This window comes from Rutidosis leptorrhynchoides, chromosome 9 (assembly GCF_046630445.1).
Source record: "Rutidosis leptorrhynchoides isolate AG116_Rl617_1_P2 chromosome 9, CSIRO_AGI_Rlap_v1, whole genome shotgun sequence".
Classification (NCBI taxonomy): domain Eukaryota; kingdom Viridiplantae; phylum Streptophyta; class Magnoliopsida; order Asterales; family Asteraceae; genus Rutidosis; species Rutidosis leptorrhynchoides.
This window is the reverse complement of record NC_092341.1, coordinates 261,372,477-261,398,596: the sequence shown is the minus strand read 5'-3', so window position 1 is coordinate 261,398,596 and position 26,120 is coordinate 261,372,477. Positions and strand designations below refer to the sequence as shown.

General features: G+C 33.6%; 1 protein-coding gene across 1 annotated transcript; it reads left to right on the top strand.

The window, feature by feature from the left end:
* The first annotated feature begins 1,719 nt into the window (after positions 1-1,719).
* On the top strand, positions 1,720-2,452 carry LOC139868730 (small ribosomal subunit protein uS2c-like). The gene is made up of 2 exons (XM_071857065.1): positions 1,720-1,956; positions 2,333-2,452. Exons 1-2 carry the CDS (start codon positions 1,720-1,722, stop codon positions 2,450-2,452), a joined length of 357 nt encoding a protein of 118 aa, XP_071713166.1.
* The last annotated feature ends 23,668 nt before the right edge of the window (positions 2,453-26,120 follow it).

Here is a 26,120-nt window from a genome sequence, read left to right as displayed (position 1 = left end):
CGGCAGGCCGTTTTTTTGGACTGGCAAGCCGTTCTTCTAGAAGGTTTTCAGGGTTTCACCATTTTTGCTCTAACTTCTTCGTTCTTGTCTGTTTTAAGCGATTTTTGCACCCCACACGTTCGTAATTAAGAATCCTACAACATAGGATCAACCAAATAATATTTTCCAAAATTTATAAAATAATTAATTTAAACGCGAGTTATTCATCTTTGCCGGTTTTGCTCATTTTTCCTCGTTTTTCATCCGTTTTTAGTGATTCTTGAAACATAGCCTTCGTAATGACATATTCTACCAAATGAAGCAAATAAATGCTTATTTAGATGATAAATTTTTAATCTTTCTTAGTTTTAGGCTTCATATCGGGGGTAAAAACGTGACTTTTTAGCCGATATCAGTTATACGATCTATCCAGTGTGGAAGTAGGCCAACAATATATTGGAAAATGGGAGGTTTCCAAGTCCACGACCAAGTATTTATTACTTCTTGGGTTGTAATTGCTAGCCGCTTTAGCGGTTCGGAACCCACAAACTATTTCGATCGGCGGTCAGAATTTCTTCGAATATGTGCTTGAATTTATTCGAGATGTGAGTAAAACTCAAATTGGAGAAGAATATGGTCCTTGGGTTCCTTTTATTGGAACTATGCTTCTATTTATTTTTGTTTTTAATTTTTCATGCGCCCTTTTACCTTAGAAAATCATACAATTACCTCATGGGGAGTTAGCCGCACCCACCAATGATATAAACTAGTTCGGACCGGCCCGCGCCTTGCGGCGGGGGCTTTCGGCCTGCGTATTCATATTTAATGTAGCGTTGTGTATTTACAGAGGGGAACACGGCTCATGTGTTAAGCGCCGTTTTGGATGTCGTTGTGTTAATCGTTTTTTAAAAAGTATCCATTTCGAACGTAGTTAGTTTTGTTTTGTTCAATAAATTTTTTTAAGTGTAACCGTGCTGTCGGAAAAATTTAACTCGTGGCGAACAGAAAGGTACGGGTTGTCGTTGTGTTTAGCATTTTTTAAAAAGTGCCCGTTTCGCGTATAGTTAGTCCCGTTGGGTTCGTAAGATATTTTTGAGTTGAACGGTGGTCTCCGAAAAATTTAACTCGCACCGAGCGAGAAGATAGGGCCCGTTATAAATTTGGGTGAAATTAGTTTCTTTTATTTTAATAAAATTATATATTTGCACTTTTTACCCCTGAAAAAGTGTAAACTTCAGGTGCCGTTGTGTAAATATAGCCGAAGTTGAGGGACCGTTTGTAATGTGAACGCAAACTAAAAACGACAATTCGATATAACTGAAACGATGGAAACCGCCACCACTTTTAGTATATAAGTATAAATATAAATATAAATAAATACTACTGTTGCTTTGGCTTTACTTATGTCAAAGGCCTATTTCTATGCCGGTCTTAGCAAAAAAGGATTAAGTTACTTTGGTAAATATATTCAACCAACTCCAATTCTTTTACCTATTAGCATCTTAGAAGATTTCATAAAGCCCCTATCACTTAGTTTTGACTTATCGGAAATATATTAGCCGATGAATTAGTAGTTGTTGTTCTTGTTTCTTTAGTACCTTTAGTGGTTCCTATCCCTATCATGTTCCTTGGATTATTTACGAGTGGTATTCAAGCTCTTACTTTTGCAACTTTAGCCGCGACTTATATAGGTGAATCCATGGAAGGCCATCATTGACTATTTTTATTAACTTAGAAGAGATGATGGAAGCCGGAGTTCATTTTGGCCATGGTACTAGGAAATGGAATCCTAAAATGGCACCTTATATCTCTGCAAAACGTAAAGGTATTCATATTACAAATCTTACTAGAACTGCTCGCTTTTTATCAGAAGCTTGTGATTTGGTTTTTGATACAGCAAATAAGGAAAAAAAATTCTTAATTGTTGCACTAAAAATTAAGAAGCTGAATTATTGCATTAGGATAATGGCTAGGAGGGTTTGAAAGGCATTATGGCATTAAGATTTTCAAGGTTTAGCCAAGGCTTAGCTCAGGACCCCATTACTCGTCGTATTTGGTTTGTATTGCTACCGCACATGACTTCAAGAGTCATGATGATATCACTGAGGAATGTCTTTATCAGAATAATTTTGCTTCTCACTTCGGGCAATTAGCAATAATTTTTCCGTGGACTTCCGGAAATCTTTTTCATGTAGCTTGGCAAGGAAATTTTGAGTCATGGGTATAGGACCTTTACATGTAAGACCTATTGCTCACGCAATTTGGGACTCATTTTGGTCAACCAGCTGTAGAAGCTTTTACTCGAGCGGGTGGTCTTGGTCCAGTGAATATCGCCTATTCTGGTGTTTTTCAGTGGTGGTATACAATCGGTTTACGAACTAATGAAGATCTTTATACAGGAGCTCTTTTTCTATTATTTATTTTTGCTGTATCTTTAATTAGACAAGAAAGTTTGAATACGCAGTTGATTTAATCCTTACTACATACTACATCAGCATTTCAAAATAGAAAATAATAAATTTATATTGGAGATCTTCATTATTTAATATTTATTAGTATTAGATTAGTTATCAATTTTTTATTTACAATATTTCATAACGAATCATTCATAATTGGCCAAATCATTGATACAAATAATATCCAAATACCAAATCCGCCTTCTAGATAACCTTCGCGAAATAGAAGAAACTCTTGGAAAGGTCATGGAAAAAAACCTGTTCTTCTTTCGTAAAGAATTCTTCTAATAATTCCGAACCGAATCTTTTCAAAAAAGCACGTACTTTACTTTTATGCTTTCGAGCTAAAGCTCTAACACAAGAAAGTCGAAGAATATACTTTACTCGATACAAACTCTTTTTTTTATTTGAAGATGTTGGGGTGTAATGTGATGAATATCATATGAATATATGAATATCTATGAAGATTGATATGAATATTGAGAGGAAAATCAATTGGTCAAGATTGACTTTTCCACAACTCTCTTGAACTCTTTTAGGTACTTGGCTATTGTGTGTGAATGGCTCACTTCTAAGGTTGCCGTGTGGGATATTTTTAGCCTTCTTCAATATCCCACCATTACAGGGCTTAACACACAATCTATGCAATTCCCGGGGTCCTAACAATCTCCCTGTGATGACCCGGAAATTTCTGACCAAATTTAAACTTAATCTTTGCATGATTAACATTTCTGACACGATAAGCAAAGTCTGTAAAACTGAATCTCAAAATTTTTGAACTATTCAAATACCTTTCGGTTGTTCTCGACAATTCGCGAACAATTATATGTATATAGATACATATATATATACTATAACTTGAAAACGTAACAATGTATTAATTGTTTAATACCGTACATTAAACTTATTGGTTTAAATATTTATTTGAATATATATGATAAGTTGGAATATTAATTGTATGAATAACTTGCGACGTATATTTAAAACGTGTTTATGAATGTTGAAAATATATATTAACTTGGTCATAAAACGATTTGTTATTATATATATATCAACAAATAGCGAGACAATGATTTATAGAAGTAAATGACCAAAACACTCGAAAGTATAAGATACACTTTGAATGATATAGTTTATTGATAATTTAAGACTATATTTTGACAAAGGTACGAATCATAAAACGTAAATTGCGAGTTTTCTAAGCGTACGAAAATGCGTTCGAGAAATCGGAACCGGGACATAAGTCGAGTGACAACGTACGAGTCATCGGAACGAAAATTACAAGTCAACTATGCACATGAATTTAATATAATATATAATTAATTATTTAAATTATATATATTATATATTATATTTAATTATGTCGACAAACAAGAAAACAAAAAATATGTGAGCTGGATCTGACGGCCATGCGATCGCATGGGAAATAGGCATAAAACCCATGCGAGTGCATGAGCTCATGCAAGTGCATGAGATTTGCACTAAAATCCCATGCAATCGCATGAGCATCAGAATCAGGAATTATGCCTATAAATACCAGGTTTCTGCTCGAGTTTTTTTACACATATATTACTCCGTAAGTATTTATTTATTTATTTATTATTATTATTAATATTATTATTATTATTAATATTATTATTATATTATTATTATTAAGATTATTATTATTTTTAATCTTAATATTTTTAGTAATATTATACATAAAATATTACGACGTGGTCATAAGCGTGTCACTTTCAAAACAAGCTTCAAACGGGATAGAACTAAGGAAATTATGGGTTATAGCTATGGAGGTCATGGATAATGTTCATGGGTATTGTTCGCAAGTCAAACCTAGTATTTATCATCTCTGTTGCGTCTACGTACTTTCCTGCAATATTGAATCTCAATATTGATACGTGAGCATTCATATCTTATATTTTATATATTAATAGTGTATACATGTCTAGTGCTCGAGTATATATTTATACATGCTTGTATGCTAAATTTTGTCGTTAAACAGTTTATAATGAATCACGAATTAAATACATATATTACTGGTAAAAGGTATATGATATACATGTTTTCGAAAAGCTGGCGAAAAATCAATAATTTTCATTTAGAAATCGCGTAATTTTGATGAATGAATCAAAAGATATGGTCAACTGAATTATAATTGACGTTAATTGGAATTGCTTTTGAATCTGCAATTACTATTTAAACAACCTGTTTATGAGATTGATAAAATACTACTAGCCAAGTAAATGAATCCTTATATAAGGCACGTCTCGTTTTGTTGAACAATTGTCAAAATTGACTTTTTGAAATGACTTTTGATAACTTTTGTATGTCGATCTCGAGCATTAGGATTGTGATACACTATAACCCAACCTAGTTTATTAGACATGTATTGACCAACATATGTTTTCTAGGTTGAGATCTACGGTTAATCTTGCATTCCGAGTTACGGTCAGTTTTTGATGAATGACCTTATGTGCTGCTAAGGTGAGTTTCATATGCTCCCTTTTTAATTGCTTTTGCAATCTATATTTTTGGACTGAGAATACATGCACTTTATTTTAAACGCAATGGATACAAGTACATACTTAATTCTACACTGAGCTTGAACCGAAAATCCCTTAGCTTTGGTAACTAGTGAAATGTCCCGTTCTTATTGATTAAAAACGTTCCATATTAATTGATTTCGTTGCGAGGTTTTGACCTCTATATGAGACGTTTTTCAAAGACTGCATTCATTTTTAAAACAAACCATAACCTTTATTTCATAAATAAAGGTTTAAAAAGCTTTACGTAGATTATCAAATAATGATAATCTAAAATATCCTGTTTACACACGACCATTACATAATGGTTTACAATACAAATATGTTACATGGAAATCAGTTTCTTGAATGCAGTTTTTACACAATATCATACAAACATGGACCTCAAATCTTGTCCTTATTTTAGTATGCAACAGCTGAAGCTCTTAGTATTCACCTGAGAATAAACATGCTTTAAACGTCAACAAAAATGTTGGTGAGTTATAGGTTTAACCTATATATATCAAATCGTAACAATAGACCACAAGATTTCATATTTCAATACACATCCCATACATAGAGATAAAAATCATTCATATGGTGAACACCTGGTAACCGACATTAACAAGATGCATATATATATATAAGAATATCCCCATCATTTCGGGAAACCCTTCGGATATGATATAAATTTCGAAGTACTAAAGCATCCGGTACTTTGGACGGGGTTTGTTAGGCCCAATAGATCTATCTTTAGGATTCGTGTCAATTAGGGTGTCTGTTCCCTAATTCTTAGATTACCAGACTTAATAAAAAGGGGCATATTCGATTTCGATAATTCAACCATAGAATGTAGTTTCACGTACTTGTGTCTATTTTGTAAATCATTTATAAAACCTGCATGTATTCTCATCCCAAAAATATTAGATTTTAAAAGTGGGACTATAACTCACTTTCACAGATTTTTACTTCGTTGGGAAGTAAGACTTGGCCACTGGTTGATTCACGAACCTATAACAATATATACATATATATCAAAGTATGTTTAAAATATATTTACAACACTTTTAATATATTTTGATGTTTTAAGTTTATTAAGTCAGCTGTCCTCGTTAGTATCCTACAACTAGTTGTCCACAGTTAGATGTACAGAAATAAATCAATAAATATTATCTTGAATCAATCCACGACCCAGTGTATACGTATCTCAGTATTGATCACAACTCAAACTATATATATTTTGGAATCAACCTCAACCCTGTATAGCTAACTCCAACATTCACATATAGAGTGTCTATGGTTATTCCGAAATATATATAGATGTGTCGACATGATAGGTCGAAATATTGTATACGTGTCTATGGTATCTCAAGATTACATAATATAAAATACAAGTTAATTAAGTTATGGTTGGAATAGATTTGTTACCAATTTTCACGTAGCTAAAATGAGAAAAATTATCCAATCTTGTTTTACCCATAACTTCTTCATTTTAAATCCGTTTTGAGTGAATCAAATTGCTATGGTTTCATATTGAACTCTATTTTATGAATCTAAACAGAAAAGTATAGGTTTATAGTCGGAAAAATAAGTTACAAGTCGTTTTTATAAAGGTAGTCATTTCAGTCGAAAGAACGACGTCTAGATGACCATTTTAGAAAACATACTTCCACTTTGAGTTTAACCATAATTCTTGGATATAGTTTCATGTTCATAATAAAAATCATCTTCTCAGAATAACAACTTTTAAATCAAAGTTTATCATAGTTTTTAATTAACTAACCCAAAACAGCCCGCGGTGTTACTACGACGGCGTAAATCCGGTTTTACGGTGTTTTTCGTGTTTCCAGGTTTTAAATCATTAAGTTAGCATATCATATAGATATAGAACATGTGTTTAGTTGATTTTAAAAGTCAAGTTAGAAGGATTAACTTTTGTTTGCGAACAAGTTTAGAATTAACTAAACTATGTTCTAGTGATTACAAGTTTAAACCTTCGAATAAGATAGCTTTATATGTATGAATCGAATGATGTTATGAACATCATTACTACCTTAAGTTCCTTGGATAAACCTACTGGAAAATAGAAAAATGGATCTAGCTTCAACGGATCCTTGGATGGCTCGAAGTTCTTGAAGCAGAATCATGACACGAAAACAAGTTCAAGTAAGATCATCACTTGAAATAAGATTGTTATAGTTATAGAAATTGAATCAAAGTTTGAATATAATTATTACCTTGTATTAGAATGATAACCTACTATAAGAAACAAAGATTTCTTGAGGTTGGATGATCACCTTACAAGATTGGAAGTGAGCTAGCAAACTTGAAAGTATTCTTGATTTTATGTAACTAGAACTTGTAAAATATATGAAGAACACTTAGAAATTGAAGATAGAACTTGAGAGAGATCAATTAGATGAAGAAAATTGAAGAATGAAAGTGTTTGTAGGTGTTTTTGGTCGTTGGTGTATGGATTAGATATAAAGGATATGTAATTTTGTTTTCATGTAAATAAGTCATGAATGATTACTCATATTTTTGTAATTTTATGAGATATTTCATGCTAGTTGCCAAATGATGATTCCCACATGTGTTAGGTGACTCACATGGGCTGCTAAGAGCTGATCATTGGAGTGTATATATCAATAGTACATACATCTAAAAGCTGTGTATTGTACGAGTACGAATACAGGTGCATACGAGTAGAATTGTTGATGAAACTGAACGAGGATGTAATTGTAAGCATTTTTGTTAAGTAGAAGTATTTTGATAAGTGTCTTGAAGTCTTTCAAAAGTGTATGAATACATATTAAAACACTACATGTATATACATTTTAACTGAGTCGTTAAGTCATCGTTAGTCGTTACATGTAAATGTTGTTTTGAAACCTTTAGGTTAACGATCTTGTTGAATGTTGTTAACCCATTGTTTATTATAAAAAATGAGATGTTAAATTATTATATTATAATGATATTATGATATATAATATATCTTAGTATGATGTATATACAGTTAAATGTCGTTACAACGATAATCGTTACATATATGTCTCGTTTCGAAATCATTAAGTTAGTAGTCTTATTTTTACATATGTATTTCATTGTTAATACACTTAATAATACATTTACTTATAATTTAACATAATTAACCAAGTGTATCAATATCTTAATATGATTCATATGTACCTAGTAAGACGTTATAACGATAATCGTTATATATATCGTTTTCGAGTTTCTTAAATTAATAGTCTCATTTTTATGTATATAACTCATTATTAAAATACCTAATGAGATACATACTTATAATAAAAACATGTTAACTATATATATAACCATATATATGTCATTGTATAGTTTTTACAAGTTTTAACGTTCGTGAATCACCGGTCAACTTGGGTGGTCAATTGTCTATATGAAACATATTTCAATTAATCAAGTCTTAACAAGTTTGATTGCTTAACATGTTGGAAACATTTAATCATGTAAATATCAATCTCAATTAATATATATAAACATGGAAAAGTTCGGGTCACTACAGTACCTACCCGTTAAATAAATTTCGTCCCGAAATTTTAAGCTGTTGAAGGTGTTGACGAATCTAATGGAAATAGATGCGGGTATTTCTTATTCATCTGATCTTCACGCTCCCAGGTGAACTCGGGTCCTCTACGAGCATTCCATCGAACCTTAACAATTGGTATCTTGTTTTGCTTAAGTCTTTTAACCTCACGATCCATTATTTCGACGGGTTCTTCGATGAATTGGAGTTTTTCGTTGATTTGGATTTCATCTAACGGAATAGTGAGATCTTCTTTAGCAAAACATTTCTTCAAATTCGAGACGTGGAAAGTGTTATGTACAGCCGCTAGTTGTTGAGGTAACTCAAGTCGGTAAGCTACTGGTCCGACACGATCAATAATCTTGAATGGTCCAATATACCTTGGATTTAATTTCCCTCGTTTACCAAATCGAACAACGCCTTTCTAAGGTGCAACTTTAAGCATGACCATCTCTCCAATTTCAAATTCTATATCTTTTCTTTTAATGTCAGCGTAGCTCTTTTGTCGACTTTGGGCAGTTTTCAACCGTTGTTGAATTTGGATGATCTTCTCGGTAGTTTCTTGTATAATCTCCGGACCCCGTAATCTGTCTATCCCCCACTTCACTCCAACAAATCGGAGACCTGCACTTTCTACCATAAAGTGCTTCAAACGGCGCCATCTCAATGCTAGAATGGTAGCTGTTGTTGTAGGAAAATTCTGCTAACGGTAGATGTCGATCCCAACTGTTTCCAAAATCAATAACACATGCTCGTAGCATGTCTTCAAGCGTTTGTATCGTCCTTTCGCTCTGCCCATCAGTTTGTGGATGATAGGCAGTACTCATGTCTAGACGAGTTCCTAATGCTTGCTGTAATGTCTGCCAGAATCTTGAAATAAATCTACCATCCCTATCAGAGATAATAGAGATTGGTATTCCATGTCTGGAGACGACTTCCTTCAAATACAGTCGTGCTAACTTCTCCATCTTGTCATCTTCTCTTATTGGCAGGAAGTGTGCTGATTTGGTGAGATGATCAACTATTACCCAAATAGTATCAAAACCACTTGCAGTCCTTGGCAATTTAGTGATAAAATCCATGGTAATGTTTTCCCATTTCCATTCTGGGATTTCGGGTTGTTGAAGTAGACCTGATGGTTTCTGATGCTCAGCTTTGACCTTAGAACACGTCAAACATTCTCCTACGTATTTAGCAACATCGGCTTTCATACCCGGCCACCAAAAATGTTTCTTGAGATCCTTGTACATCTTCCCCGTTCCAGGATGTATTGAGTATCTGGTTTTATGAGCTTCTCTAAGTACCATTTCTCTCATATCTCCAAATTTTGGTACCCAAATCCTTTCAGTCCTATACCGGGTTCCGTCTTCCCGAATATTAAGATGCTTCTCCGATCGTTTGGGTATTTCATCCTTTAAATTTCCCTCTTTTAAAACTCCTTGTTGCGCCTCCTTTATTTGAGTAGTAAGGTTATTATGAATCATTATATTCATAGATTTTACTCGAATGGGTTCTCTGTCCTTCCTGCTCAAGGCATCGGCTACCACATTTGCCTTCCCCGGGTGGTAACGAATCTCAAAGTCGTAATCATTCAATAATTCAATCCACCTACGCTGCCTCATATTCAGTTGTTTCTGATTAAATATGTGTTGAAGACTTTTGTGGTCGGTATATATAATACTTTTGACCCCATATAAGTAGTGCCTCCAAGTCTTTAATGCAAAAACAACCGCGCCTAATTCCAAATCATGCGTCGTATAATTTTATTCATGAATATTCAATTGTCTAGACGTATAAGCAATCACCTTCGTTCGTTGCATTAATACACAACCGAGACCTTGCTTTGATGCATCACAATAAATCACAAAATCATCATTCCCTTCAGGCAATGACAATATAGGTGTCGTAGTTAGCTTTTTCTTCAATAACTGAAACGCTTTCTCTTGTTCATCATTCCATTCAAATTTCTTCCCTTTATGCGTTAATGCAGTCAAGGGTTTTGCTATTCTGGAAAAGTCTTGGATGAACCTTCTGTAGTAACCAGCTAGTCCTAAAAACTGGCGTATGTGTTTCGGAGTTTTCGGGGTTTCCCACTTTTCAACAGTTTCTATCTTTGCCGGATCCACCTTAATACCTTCTTTGTTCACTATGTGACCGAGGAATTGAACTTCTTCCAACCAAAATGCACACTTTGAAAACTTAGCGTACAATTCTTTCTTCCTCAATACTTCTAACACCTTTCTCAAATGTTCACCGTGTTCTTGGTCATTCTTTGAGTAAATAAGTATGTCATCAATGAAAACAATGACAAACTTGTCAAGGTATGGTCCACACACTCGGTTCATAAGGTCCATGAACACAGCTGGTGCATTAGTTAAACCAAACGGCATGACCATAAACTCGTAATGACCGTAACGTGTTCTGAAAGCAGTCTTTGGAATATCATCTTCTTTCACCCGCATTTGATGATACCCGGAACGTAAGTCAATCTTTGAATAAACAGACGAGCCTTGTAGTTGATCAAATAAGTCGTCGATTCTCGGTAGTGGGTAGCGGTTCTTGATGGTAAGTTTGTTCAACTCTCGGTAGTCGATACACAACCTGAATGTACCATCTTTCTTCTTAACAAACAAAACAGGAGCTCCCCACGGTGATGTGCTTGGTCGAATGAAACCACGCTCTAAAAGTTCTTGTAATTGGCTTTGTAGTTCTTTCATCTCGCTGGGTGCGAGTCTGTAAGGAGCACGAGCTATTGGTGCAGCTCCTGGTACAAGATCTATTTGAAATTCAACGGATCGATGTGGGGGTAATCCCGGTAATTCTTTCGGAAATACATCGGGAAATTCTTTTGCAATGGGAACATCATTGATGCTCTTTTCTTCAGTTTGTACTTTCTCGACGTGTGCTAGAACAGCATAGCAACCTTTTCTTATTAGTTTTTGTGCCTTCAAATTACTAATAAGATGTAGCTTCGTGTTGCCCTTTTCTCCGTACACCATTAAGGGTTTTCCTTTTTCTCGTATAATACGAATTGCATTTTTGTAACAAACGATCTCTGCTTTCACTTCTTTCAACCAGTCCATACCGATTATCACATCAAAACTCCCTAACTCTACTGGTATCAAATCAATCTTAAATGTTTCGCTAACCAGTTTAATTTCTCGATTCCGACATATATTATCTGCTGAAATTAATTTACCATTTGCTAATTCGAGTAAAAATTTACTATCCAAAGGCGTCAATGGACAACTTAATTTAGCACAAAAATCTCTACTCATATAGCTTCTATCCGCACCCGAATCAAATAAAACGTAAGCAGATTTATTGTCAATAAGAAACGTACCCGTAACAAGCTCCGGGTCTTCTTGTGCCTCTGCCGCATTAATATTGAAAACTCTTCCGCGGCCTTGTCCATTCGTGTTCTCCTGGTTCGGGCAATTTCTAATAATGTGGCCCGGTTTTCCACATTTATAACAAACTACATTGGCATAACTTGCTCCGACACTACTTGCTCAGCCATTACTCGTTTCGACACCATTTGTTCCTTTTGTTCTATTAACGCCTGGTCCGTAGACCTCACACTTCACCGCGCTATGACCATTTCTTTTACACTTGTTGCAAATTTTGGTGCAGAACCCCGAGTGATTCTTTTCACACCTTTGGCATAGCTGCTTCTGATTGTTGTTGTTGTTGCGGTTATTATTGTTGTTGGGATGATTGTTGTAGTTGTTGTTGTTGTTGTTGTTGTTGTTGTTGTTGGGCCGTTTGTTGTAGTTGCGATTGATGTTGCGATTGTTGGGATAATTGTTGCGATTATTGTTGTAATTGCTGTTGTTGTTGTATTGGTGATTCTTATCACCGTTTTCCTCCCACTTTCTTTTGACTTGCTTCACATTGGCCTCTTCAGCAGTCTGTTCTTTAATTCTTTCTTCAATCTGGTTCACTAGTTTGTGAGCCATTCTACATGCCTGTTGTATGGAGGCGGGCTCGTGTGAACTTATATCTTCTTGGATTCTTTCCGGTAATCCTTTCACAAACGCGTCGATCTTCTCTTCCTCATCTTCGAATGCTCCCGGACACAATAGGCACAATTCTGTGAATCGTCTTTCGTACGTGGTAATATCAAATCCTTGGGTTCGTAACCCTCTAAGTTCTGTCTTGAGCTTATTGACCTCGGTTCTGGGACGGTACTTCTCGTTCATCAAGTGCTTGAATGCTGACCACGGTAGTGCGTACGCATCGTCTTGTCCCACTTGCTCTAGATAGGTATTCCACCATGTTAACGCAGAACCTGTGAAGGTATGCGTAGCGTACTTCACTTTGTCCTCTTCAGTTCACTTACTTATGGCAAACACCGATTCGACCTTCTCGGTCCACCGTTTCAATCCGATCGGTCCTTCGGTTCCATCAAATTCCAAAGGTTTGCAGGCAGTGAATTCTTTGTAGGTGCATCCTACACGATTTCCTGTACTGCTAGATCTAAGGTTATTGTTGGTATGTAGCGCAGCCTGTACTGCGTCTATGTTTGAAGCTAGAAAAGTACGGAATTCCTCTTCATTCATATTCACGGTGTGTCGAGTAGTCGGTGCCATTTCCTTCAAAATAGTCAAATGGAACAAGTTAATCATACAGAATATTAAGAGTAGTTAATAGTATTTCGTAGCATAATATGAACTCATTTATAAAAGCTTTTTCTTCATATTAGCGTTTTATAAGTTTAAATTCGGGTAGTACCTACCCGTTAAGTTCATACTTAGTAGCTAATATACAATTCAACTACTACAATTCTATATGAAAAACTGATTATAATAATATTTCGCGTTCAAACTTTTATACAATATTTTACAAACTTACAATACCGCTTATTTTACATAAAGCATGAAATATAGCACACAATAACTTTGATACAAGATAGTTGTGAAGATAATTCTAGCTAGTACACAAGTCGTTCAGCAAAGGCAATAAAGACACGTAATTCATACGTCCAGAAACAAGTCATGCATTCTAGTTTTACTAGGATTACTTCCCATCCTTGGTCTTGTGGAACATAACCGTTATGGCCGTTGATAAGACAGCGTGTTGTAACGTCGTCAAAGGGACGAGGGTTACGTAATGTCCAACAGTCCCGTAACAATCTAAAAACCTCATTTCTTACCCCAATTACAGACTCCGTTACTTGTGGGAACTTTTTGTTTAATAGTTATAGCCCGATGTTCTTGTTCTCACTTTGGTGAGAAGCGAACATTACTAACCCGTAAGCATAGCATGCTTCTTTATGTTGCATGTTAGCCTCTTTTTCTAAATCATGAAGTCCTATATTCGGATACATTGAGTCAAAATAATTTCTTAACCCGTTGCGTAAAATAGCATTTGGGTTCCCCGCAATATATGCGTCAAAGTAAACACATCGTAACTTATGGGTTTCCCAATGTGATATCCCCCATCTTTCAAACGAAAGTCTCTTATAAACCAAGACATTCTTGGAACGTTCTTCGAATGTCTTACAAACTGATTTCGCCTTAAATAGTTGTGCCGAGGAATTCTGACCGACTCTAGACAAGATTTCATCAATCATGTCTCCGGGTAGGTCTCTTAAAATATTGGGTTGTCTATCCATTTTGTATTTTTAAACTGTAAAATAGACAAGAGTTAGATTCATAAAAAAATTACTTATTAATACAAGCAATTTTTACATATATCATAAAGCATAAGCACACTATATTACATATATTACACCACACGAATACAACTATCTTATTCCGACTCGCTCGTTTCTTCTTCTTCGGTTTTGGTTCGTTTTGCCAAGTTTCTAGGGATATATGATGTTCCCCTAATACGAGCCATCGTTTTCCACATTGGTTTAGAAAAACCTGGTGGTTTAGAGGTTCCCGGGTCATTGTTACAACTTAAGGACTTCGGGGGTTGACGATACATATAAAGTTCATCGGGGTTGGAATTAGATTTCTCTATTTTTATGCCCTTTCCCTTATTATTTTCTTTTGCCTTTTTAAATTCAGTTGGGGTAATTTCTATAACATCATCGGAATTCTCGTCGGAATCCGATTCATCGGAGAATTGGTAATCCTCCAAATATTTTGCTTCCTTGGCGGAAACACCATTGACAATAATTAACCTTGGTCGGTTGGTTGAGGATTTTCTTTTACTTAACCGTTTTTTTATTTCCCCCACCGGTTCTATTTCTTCATCCGGTTCCGATTCTTCTTCCGGTTCCAATTCTTCTTCCGGTTCCGACTCTTCTTCCGGTTCCGACTCTTCTTCCGGTTCCTCTTCGGGAACTTGTGAATCAGTCCACGAATCATTCCAATTTACATTTGACTCTTCATTATTATTAGGTGAGTCAATGGGACTTGTTCTAGAGGTAGACATCTATCACATAATATCAAACGCGTTAAGAGATTAATATATCACATAATATTCACATTTTAAAAAATATATAGTTTCCAACAAAATTTGTTAAGCAATCATTTTTCAAGTAAACACGGTCGAAGTCCAGACTCACTAATGCATCCTAACAAACTCGATAAGACACACTAATGCAAAATTCTGGTTCTCTAAGACCAACGCTCGGATACCAACTGAAATGTCCCATTCTTATTGATTAAAAACGTTCCATATTAATTGATTTCGTTGCGAGGTTTTGACCTCTATATGAGACGTTTTTCAAAGACTGCATTCATTTTTAAAACAAACCATAACCTTTATTTCATAAATAAAGGGTTAAAAAGCTTTACGTATATTATCAAATAATGATAATCTAAAATATCCTGTTTACACACGACCATTACATAATGGTTTACAATACAAATATGTTACATCGAAATCAGTTTCTTGAATGCAGTTTTTACACAATATCATACAAACATGGACTCCAAATCTTGTCCTTATTTTAGTATGCAACAGCGGAAGCTCTTAGTATTCACCTGAGAATAAACATGCTTTAAACGTCAACAAAAATGTTGGTGAGTTATAGGTTTAACCTATATATATCAAATCGTAACAATAGACCACAAGATTTCATATTTCAATACACATCCCATACATAGAGATAAAAATCATTCATATGGTGAACACCTGATAACCGACATTAACAAGATGCATATATATATATAAGAATATCCCCATCATTCCGGGACACCCTTCGGATATGATATAAATTTCGAAGTACTAAAGCATCCGGTACTTTGGATGGGGTTTGTTAGGCCCAATAGATCTATCTTTAGGATTCACGTCAATTAGGGTGTCTGTTCCCTAATTCTTAGATTACCAGACTTAATAAAAAGGGGCATATTCGATTTCGATAATTCAACCATAGAATGTAGTTTCACGTACTTGTGTCTATTTTGTAAATCATTTATAAAACCTGCATATATTCTCATTCCAAAAATATTAGATTTTAAAAGTGGGACTATAACTCACTTTCACAGATTATTACTTCGTCGGGAAGTAAGACTTGGCCACTGGTTGATTCACGAACCTATAACAATATATACATATATATCAAAGTATGTTTAAAATATATTTACAACACTTTTAATATATTTTGATGTTTTAAGTTTATTAAGTCAGCTGTCCTCGTTAGTAACCTACAACTAGTTGTCCACAGTTAGATGTACAGAAATAAATCGATAAATATTATCTTGAATCAATCCACGACCCAGTGTATACGTATCTCAGTATTGATCACAACTCAAACTATATATATTTTGGAATCAACCTCAACCCTGTATAGCTAACTCTAACATTCACATACAGAGTGTCTATGGTTGTTCCGAAATATATATAGATGTGTCGACATGATAGGTCGAAACATTGTATACGTGTCTATGGTATCTTAAGATTACATAATATATAATACAAGTTGATTAAGTTATGGTTGGAATAGATTTGTTACCAATTTTCACGTAGCTAAAATGAGAAAAATTATCCAATCTTGTTTTACCCATAACTTCTTCATTTTAAATCCGTTTTGAGTGAATCAAATTGCTATGGTTTCATATTGAACTCTATTTTATGAATCTAAACAGAAAAGTATAGGTTTATAGTCGGAAAAATAAGTTACAAGTCATTTTTGTAAAGGTAGTCATTTCAGTCGAAAGAACGACGTCTAGATGACCATTTTAGAAAACATACTTCCACTTTGAGTTTAACCATAATTCTTGGATATAGTTTCATGTTCATAATAAAAATCATCTTCTCAGAATAACAACTTTTAAATCAAAGTTTATCATAGTTTTTAATTAACTAACCCAAAACAGCCCGCGGTGTTACTACGATCCGGTTTTACGGTGTTTTTCGTGTTTCCAGGTTTTAAATCATTAAGTTAGCATATAATATAGATATAGAACATGTGTTTAGTTGATTTTAAAAGTCAAGTTAGAAGGATTAACTTTTGTTTGCGAACAAGTTTAGAATTAACTAAACTATGTTCTAGTGATTACAAGTTTAAACCTTCGAATAAGATAGCTTTATATGTATGAATCGAATGATGTTATGAACATCATTACTACCTTAAGTTCCTTGGATAAACCTACTGGAAAAGAGAAAAATGGATCTAGCTTCAACGGATCCTTGGATGGCTCGAAGTTCTTGAAGCAGAATCATGACACGAAAACAAGTTCAAGTAAGATCATCACTTGAAATAAGATTGTTATAGTTATAGAAATTGAACCAAAGTTTGAATATGATTATTACCTTGTATTAGAATGATAACCTACTGTAAGAAACAAAGATTTCTTGAGGTTGGATGATCACCTTACAAGATTGGAAGTGAGCTAGCAAACTTGAAAGTATTCTTGATTTTATGTAACTAGAACTTGTAAAATATATGAAGAACACCTAGAACTTGAAGATAGAACTTGAGAGAGATCAATTAGATGAAGAAAATTGAAGAATGAAAGTGTTTGTAGGTGTTTTTGGTTGTTGGTGTATGGATTAGATATAAAGGATATGTAATTTTGTTTTCATGTAAATAAGTCATGAATGATTACTCATATTTTTGTAATTTTATGAGATATTTCATGCTAGTTGCCAAATGATGGTTCCAACATGTGTTAGGTGACTCACATGGGCTGCTAAGAGCTAATCATTGGAGTGTATATACCAATAGTACATACATCTAAAAGCTGTGTATTGTACGAGTACGAATACGGGTGCATACGAGTAGAATTGTTGATGAAACTGAACGAGGATGTAATTGTAAGCATTTTTGTTAAGTAGAAGTATTTTGATAAGTGTCTTGAAGTCTTTCAAAAGTGTATGAATACATATTAAAACACTACATGTATATACATTTTAACTGAGTCGTTAAGTCATCGTTAGTCGTTACATGTAAATGTTGTTTTGAAACCTTTAGGTTAACGATCTTGTTGAATGTTGTTAATCCATTGTTTATTATAAAAAATGAGATGTTAAATTATTATATTATCATGATATTATGATATATAATATATCTTAGTATGATGTATATACAGTTAAATGTCGTTACAACGATAATCGTTACATATATGTCTCGTTTCGAAATCATTAAGTTAGTAGTCTTATTTTTACATATGTATTTCATTGTTAATACACTTAATAATATATTTACTTATCATTTAACATAATTAACCAAGTGTATCAATATCTTAATATGATTCATATGTACCTAGTAAGACGTTATAACGATAATCGTTATATATATCGTTTTCGAGTTTCTTAAATTAATAGTCTCATTTTTATGTATATAACTCATTGTTAAAATACCTAATGAGATACATACTTATAATAAAAACATGTTAACTATGTATATAACCATATATATGTCATTGTATAGTTTTTACAAGTTTTAACGTTCGTGAATCACCGGTCAACTTGGGTGGTCAATTGTCTATATGAAACATATTTCAATTAATCAAGTCTTAACAAGTTTGATTGCTTAACATGTTGGAAACATTTAATCATGTAAATATCAATCTCAATTAATATATATAAACATGGAAAAGTTCGGGTCACTACAACTAGTAACTACCGGTTATAAGAACTGGTGGGCGCGAGTAGTAGTATATGGATCCATACGGCTTGATAACCCCGTCCGAGCTAGAGCACTAGCATTTTAACGGACGTATGCTATTTGAGAAGCGTACACGTTGGTTTGCGTATATTATTAAGATGATTATACAAAGGGTATAAATTATATATACATTAAGTTTAGTTACCAGGGTGCTCAATTTCGTAGAATATTTTGATAAACGTTTCTGGATGAAACAATTGAAAACTTGTGATTCACCTTTATATACAGATTATGCGCAACATTAAAACTATGAACTCACCAACCTTTGTGTTGACACTTTTAAGCATGTTTATTCTCAGGTTTATAGAAGTCTTCCACTGTTTGCTTATATGTGATACAAGCTATGTGCATGGAGTCATACATGCTTTATTCAAGAAAACTTTGCATTCACAAAATCATCACCGTTTATCTTATTTTGAATTCATTGTCAACGGATGTATTATGGTAAACTATTATTTATGGTGATTGTCTATATGTAGAAATCATCAAACGTTGAAAACCTTAGAAATTGATATTCATTTATTGTGTACCTTTTGAAAAGAATGCAATGTTTACAAAACGTATCATATAGAGGTCAAATACCTCGCAATGAAATCAATGAATGATGTGTTCGTCCAGATGGATTTGGACGGGTTGTGACAGTTGGTATCAGAGCATTGGTCCTAGTGAACCAGGTCTTGCATAAGTGTGTCTAACTGATAGTTGTTAGAATGCATTAGTAAGTCTGGACTTTGACTGTGTCTGCATGTCAAAAGTTTTGCTTATCATTTCTTGTCAGAAATTACCTGTTTATCATCTTAAGTCTAAACGCGTCTTATTACATTGATTGCATAGATAGTGTATAGACAAAATTCATATCTTGGCATATCTATTACAGTAAACTTTGACTGCCATCTTCCGAAAATTTCCCCGTAATTTACGGGATTTTAGTATTATATATACATATGTAAATTATGTATTGAAGAGTACCAATCTAAATTCTATAATCTATTTCATATCAAAAATCATCTCTCTAATTATACAAGATGTATCCCGTATCTAGTTCAAATTCATTTAATTCCGACAGCTATTCCGATATGGATATTCACCTGAACTCTGAAGAAAGTGTAACCGGAATGGATCAACCAATCAGCCATCACCTATTCTGGATGAATTGGGAATGGGTTCGTAGCCTACTTAATCATTGGAGACAAGAAGAAGGTGATCCCTTCCATCCACCACATTCACCTCTTGGCGAAGAACCTGAAGCACTTACCGGCGAACCTATTCGTAATACTATTTTCTCTCTCATTTCCAGAGTATCTCATCATGATTATATACTATCCCATATTATAAATCTTATTTATCCGATCGTCTGAACCATCGATCATCCCGGTATAATAGAAGAAGTCAACGAGCTTCGTGCTCGGGTAGTGGCTTTGGAGAATATGGTGCAAGGGTTACGAACACCAGCAGCAGCACCAGCAGCATAACCGGTACCACCATCATCCACACCAACAGGATCATTACCACCACCAACAACCACATCCGCATCACACGCCTCAATATCACAATCTGTACCTCGGATATCAACATCATACGCACCATAGGTACCAAGAAGTACCAGCAACGACAAACGATGAAGTATGGATTCATAACTTCATCGGAGAAACATTAAAGTTTAGAGATTATCTATTCTAGCCTTAACCCTAAATCAGATAGAGTAGAAACCCTTATCCGAATTGTGTAAGATACAAGCTAGACTTGTTTTACCAACATCATCAACAGTACCCTTAGCCTCACCAGCACAGTCAGTGCTGTCAACATCGTCAGAATCAGCAGCACCTCTAACATCACAAGCTCCGTCAGTTCAACAAAGCACCGTGGACATCATTACGAGTCAACAACGAGTATATTGTATCAATGAGTTATGAAGTAATAACTCAATTCATCTAAAGAATTTATATGTATATCTTATATATATAAATTTTAAAACCATCATGAATATTTTCGTACTAAGCTATTACGTGTGAATTTTAAGGGGTAGATACTACTCGGTTAATTCATATTACTAATAATATGCTATGATGTACATCCTTCGTTAACAACTTAACCATCGTTAACTATAAATCTCTGTTTCAACTCAATGAATTCCATTTCCTAATAAACCAAGTGTATTATTCAATTACATAATTGATTTTACATTTTCATTTTCGATATACTCAAAACTTTCCAGAAAACATCATCTATGCCTTGTAAGGTTCACAAAAATTCCACGAGCATCAACATCCTTCACCGAGGAATAAGAATAAATAATGAAGTATTGATTTCATTAGTGAAATACTCCGCGAAGATTATGTAATCCTTAATATTTTAGAGATTATTCATTCAATTCAAAAATTAAATAAGCTTAATATGATATTAACTCATCAAATCTGTATTACATCTAAAGAAAATATGCATACATATATTTTCATAAAGACGGTAATAAAAAAAATTCTTTTGTACAAAATATTAATTGTGAAATCTTTAACGGGTAGGTAATACTCGAGAAATATATAAGTTCACAATTAATATGTTATACTGTACATTGTTCAACTTTGATTCAAAAATTATTAACTATGCTCACAGCGATAGACAATCGTTTCCATACAAATTTAATTACATATTCTGATTTTGAAAAATCAGAATTCAAGCCAAGATTTAATAGAAAACATCACTCTTAGATTCTTACATCTTTCAAATGCTATATTTTGACTTCAAAACTGTGCTAGAACATCACTTCTATTCATAAACCCAGAAAAAAAATTGTATCGTTCAAAATTCTAGAACATCATATGTATCTTGACAATTACAATCTTCATGCAAACCCTTCAAACTTTTATAAACACCCCGGATTGATAATCGACGATTCGGTTATGATTACTTTGAATGCTGATGAAGCAGAAAAAATTGTAAACGACCTTAACAGCCAAAAGTTTGATGATAAAGAATCGTGCGTTGGCAAAGCTCAGAAAAAGAGAAGGTTTGAAACTGGAAAACGGATTGAGCAAAGTATGAAGGAGGCTGTGGATAAATCACAAAGACTAAATCTGCCTTCAAAGAATCCAAATTATTCAGTATCTGCTGAAGCCATTAACGAATACCTTGCTTCCGAATCTAAACCCTTGCGGACAATATTCTTCATCATCCTCTGATATTAGAAATTATAAGATATCATCGTATCTTTCATTATAAATATCCTCCATATTTCTGGAGATAATTCCATAATCATTCTTATCGGAAATCAATTTTCTCCTTGCGATATCTATGTAACATCATAAAAGAAACTATTTTAGTTTCTAAATTCTGAAACCTTCAAGTTTAAAATATGAATATTTTTGAAGTGGTGTTGGGAGCTGAAGCATGAGTTAGTATAATATAATGACACTTGATTAACTTGACTATATTACAGTAAGTCATGCTGAGTTTTTAATGGAACTTGATAAAGGTTCACATATCACACCCTCATCATGAACCATGTTACATAACTCTTTTATTCTATTTAACCTCTAAACATATCAAGAAAATATTTTTCTTGATGATTCGGTCTTTTTCGGATATTCTGGTAATTTGACAAATCAAGATCGTGCCATTACGATTACCTTCTCGGAACATTAACTATGTTCATCTAAAACTCCATACCTACGAATTCCGGACCATTACAAGAGATGCCTAATCGCAAGAAGAAGAAACGAAGGGACAAAGCTCCGAAATAGAAATTGGAGTATAAATCGCAGCAAATAGGAGGGAGTATTAACTGTGAATGACAATGATTATAGAAGACAGAAGTAGGGACATTGAAATATAAGGGGAAATATAAAGCCCGATAACAAAACCGAAATTACAAACCGTGTATATCAATGCGTATAGCAATATAAAGACACGGGAGAATGAAAAACACTATAACCCCAAGGTAATGGCAGAAGAAAATAACTTCCTCCGGTGGTAGATGAAAAAGAAGAATGACAGATATGAAAGTTAGGAGTATATCAAGAATCAGAACTGGATGAAGCATTTTTTACAATCTTTTGAAAATAGGAAATGAGGAAGAAGATGTAAGAGTGATGAAAATAATGAAACGGAAGAGGTCAATTTATAGCGAAATATCAAACATAGCAATCGAGGCAAATTACGCATTTAATCAAAAGAAATCTTAATTTCCTTAAATTCCGAAGAATCAAATCTTATTTTGATTATGAAGATTTTCTATTCCTTAAATTACGGAAATCAATCGTTAATACGTCAAGAGTTAAGACGAATCTCTATTCTTCATTTCACTCTTTTACGATAACTTCTCTCATACGCTTCGAATAATCAGATTGTTTTATCCATATTATTTAACAGTGATAAAACTCTATTTATCAACACATATACGGCATGAAAACATTTTTATTGTTAGTCATGACGACCTCACTCAAATTTCGGGACGAAATTTCTTTAACGGGTAGGTACTGTGATGACCCGGAAATTTCTGACCAAATTTAAACTTAATCTTTGTATGATTAACATTTTTGACACGATAAGCAAAGTCTGTAAAACTGAATCTCAAATTTTTTGAACTATTCAAATACCTTTCGATTGTTCTCGATGATTCGCGAACAATTATATGTATATAGATACATATATATATACTATAACTTGAAAACGTAACACTGTATTAATTGTTTAATACCGTACATTAAACTTATTGGTTTAAATATTTATTTGAATATATATGATAAGTTGGAATATTAATTGTATGAATAACTTGCGACGTATATTTAAAACGTGTTTATGAATGTTGAAAATATATATTAACTTGGTCATAAAATTATTTGTTATTATATATATATCAACAAATAGCGAGACAATGATTTATAGAAGTAAATGACCAAAACACTCGAAAGTTTAAGATACACTTTGAATGATATAGTTTATTGATAATTTAAGACTATATTTTGACAAAGGTACGAGTCACAAAACGTAAATTGCGAGTTTTCTAAGCGTAAGAAAATGCGTTCGAGAAACCGGAACCGGGACATAAGTCGAGTGACAATGTACGAGTCATCAGAACAAAAATTACAAGTCAACTATGCACATGAATTTAATATAATATATAATTAATTATTTAAATTATATATATTATATTTAATTATGTCGACAAACAAGAAAACAAAAAATATGTGAGCTGGATCTGACGTCCATGCGATCGCATGGGAAATAGGCATAAAACCCATGCGAGTGCATGAGCTCATGCAAGTGCATGAGATTTGCACTAAAATCCCATGCACTCGCATGGGCATCAGAATCAGGAATTATGCCTATAAATACCAGGTTTCTGCTCGAGTTTTTTTACACATATATTACTCCGTAAGTATTTATTTATTATAATTATTATAATAATAATAATAATTATTATTATTATTATTATTATTATATTATTAAGATTATTAATATTATTATTAATCTTAATATTTTTAGTAATATTATACATAAAATATTATGACGAGGTCATGAGCGTGTCACTTTCAAAACAAGCTTCAAACGGGATAGAACTAAGAAAATTATGGGTTATAGCTATGGAGGTTATGGGTAATGTTCATGGGTATTGTTCGCAAGTCAAACCTAGTATTTATCATCTCTGTTGCGTCTACGTACTTTCCTGCAATATTGAATCTCAATATTGATACGTGAGCATTCATATCTTATCTTTTATATATTAATAGTGTATACATGTCTAGTGCTCGAGTATATATTTATACATGCTTGTATGCTAAATTTTGTCGTTAAACAGTTTATAATGAATCACGAATTAAATACATATATTACTGGTAAAAGGTATATGATATACATGTTTTCGAAAAGCTGGCGAAAAATCAATAATTTTCATTTAGAAATCGCGTAATTTTGATGAATGAATCAAAAGATATGGTCAACTGAATTATAATTGACGTTAATTGGAATTGCTTTTGAATCTGCAATTACTATTTAAACAACCTATTTATGAGATTGATAAAATACTACTAGCCAAGTAAATGAATCCATATATAAGGCACGTCTCGTTTTGTTGAACAATTGTCAAAATTGACTTTTTGAAATGACTTTTGATAACTTTTGTATGTCGATCTCGAGCATTAGGATTGTGATATACTATAACCCAACCTAGTTTATTAGACATGTATTGACCAACATATGTTTTCTAGGTTGAGATCTACGGTTAATCTTGCATTCCGAGTTACGGTCACTTTTTGATGAATGACCTTATGTGCCGCTAAGGTGAGTTTCATATGCTCCCTTTTTAATTGCTTTTGCAATCTATATTTTTAGACTGAGAATACATGCACTTTATTTTAAACGCAATGGATACAAGTACATACTTAATTCTACACTGAGCTAGAACCAAAAATCCCTTAGCTTTGGTAACTAGTAACTACCGGTTATAAGAACTGGTGGGCACGAGTAGTAGTATATGGATTCATAGGGCTTGATAACCCCGTCCGAGCTAGAGCACTAGCCTTTTAACGGACGTATGCTATTTGAGAAGCGTACACGTTGGTTTGCGTGTATTATTAAGATGATTATACAAAGAGTATAAATTATATATACATTAAGTTTAGTTACTAGGGTGCTCAATTTCGTAGAATATTTTGATAAACGTTTCTGGATGAAACAACTGAAAACTTGTGATTCACCTTTATATACAGATTATGCGCAACATTAAAACTATGAACTCACCAACCTTTGTGTTGACATTTTTAAGCATGTTTATTCTCAGGTTTCTAGAAGTCTTCCACTGTTTGCTTATATGTGATACAAGCTATGTTCATGGAGTCATACATGCTTTATTCAAGAAAACTTTGCATTCACAAAATCATCACCGTGTATCTTATTTTGACTTCATTGTCAACGGATGTATTATGGTAAACTATTATTTATGGTGATTGTCTATATGTAGAAATCATCAAACGTTGAAAACCTTAGAAATTGATATTCATTTATTGTGTACCTTTTGAAAAGAATGCAATGTTTACAAAACGTATCATATAGAGGTCAAATACCTCGCAATGAAATCAATGAATGACGTGTTCATCCAGATGAATTTGGACGGGTTGTCACACTCCCCCTTTGCATTGGTTGTGTGCAAAAATTTAGCAACCTTACTAATTACATACAAAAAATCTAAAACTACTAATCTAGTCTTCGATTTATGTATGTTGCCGTTGTTGATGATCTTGAATTTCTTGAATTCTTGAAACTTCAACGGACTTCTTGAGAATCTTCTTTGAATTTGCAAATTGCTGAAGATCTCGTACTTTCCCTTATATCTCCCCCTCAAAATGTGATTAACTCTTAAGCACATTTTGATCTGAGAGGAAAAGGGTATCAGAGCCTACACAAAGATAATCGACATTGAATCTTCATGCATAACTCCCCCTTGACTAATGCGGAAACTTAATCAAGGTATCAGAGTCAGGAATCGTGGTAAGCATGTGTTCACTCACCCTATAAAGAATAACCGGTACTCCTCCTAG

Coding starts and splice junctions, on each gene's coding strand:
- LOC139868730 (XM_071857065.1), top strand. CDS start 1,720: ATGATGGAAGCCGGAGTTCATTTTGGCCATGGTACTAGGAAATGGAAT. Junction 1,957..2,332: donor TTAGGATAATGGCTAGGAGG/GTTTGAAAGGCA, acceptor GGTGTTTTTCAG/TGGTGGTATACAATCGGTTT.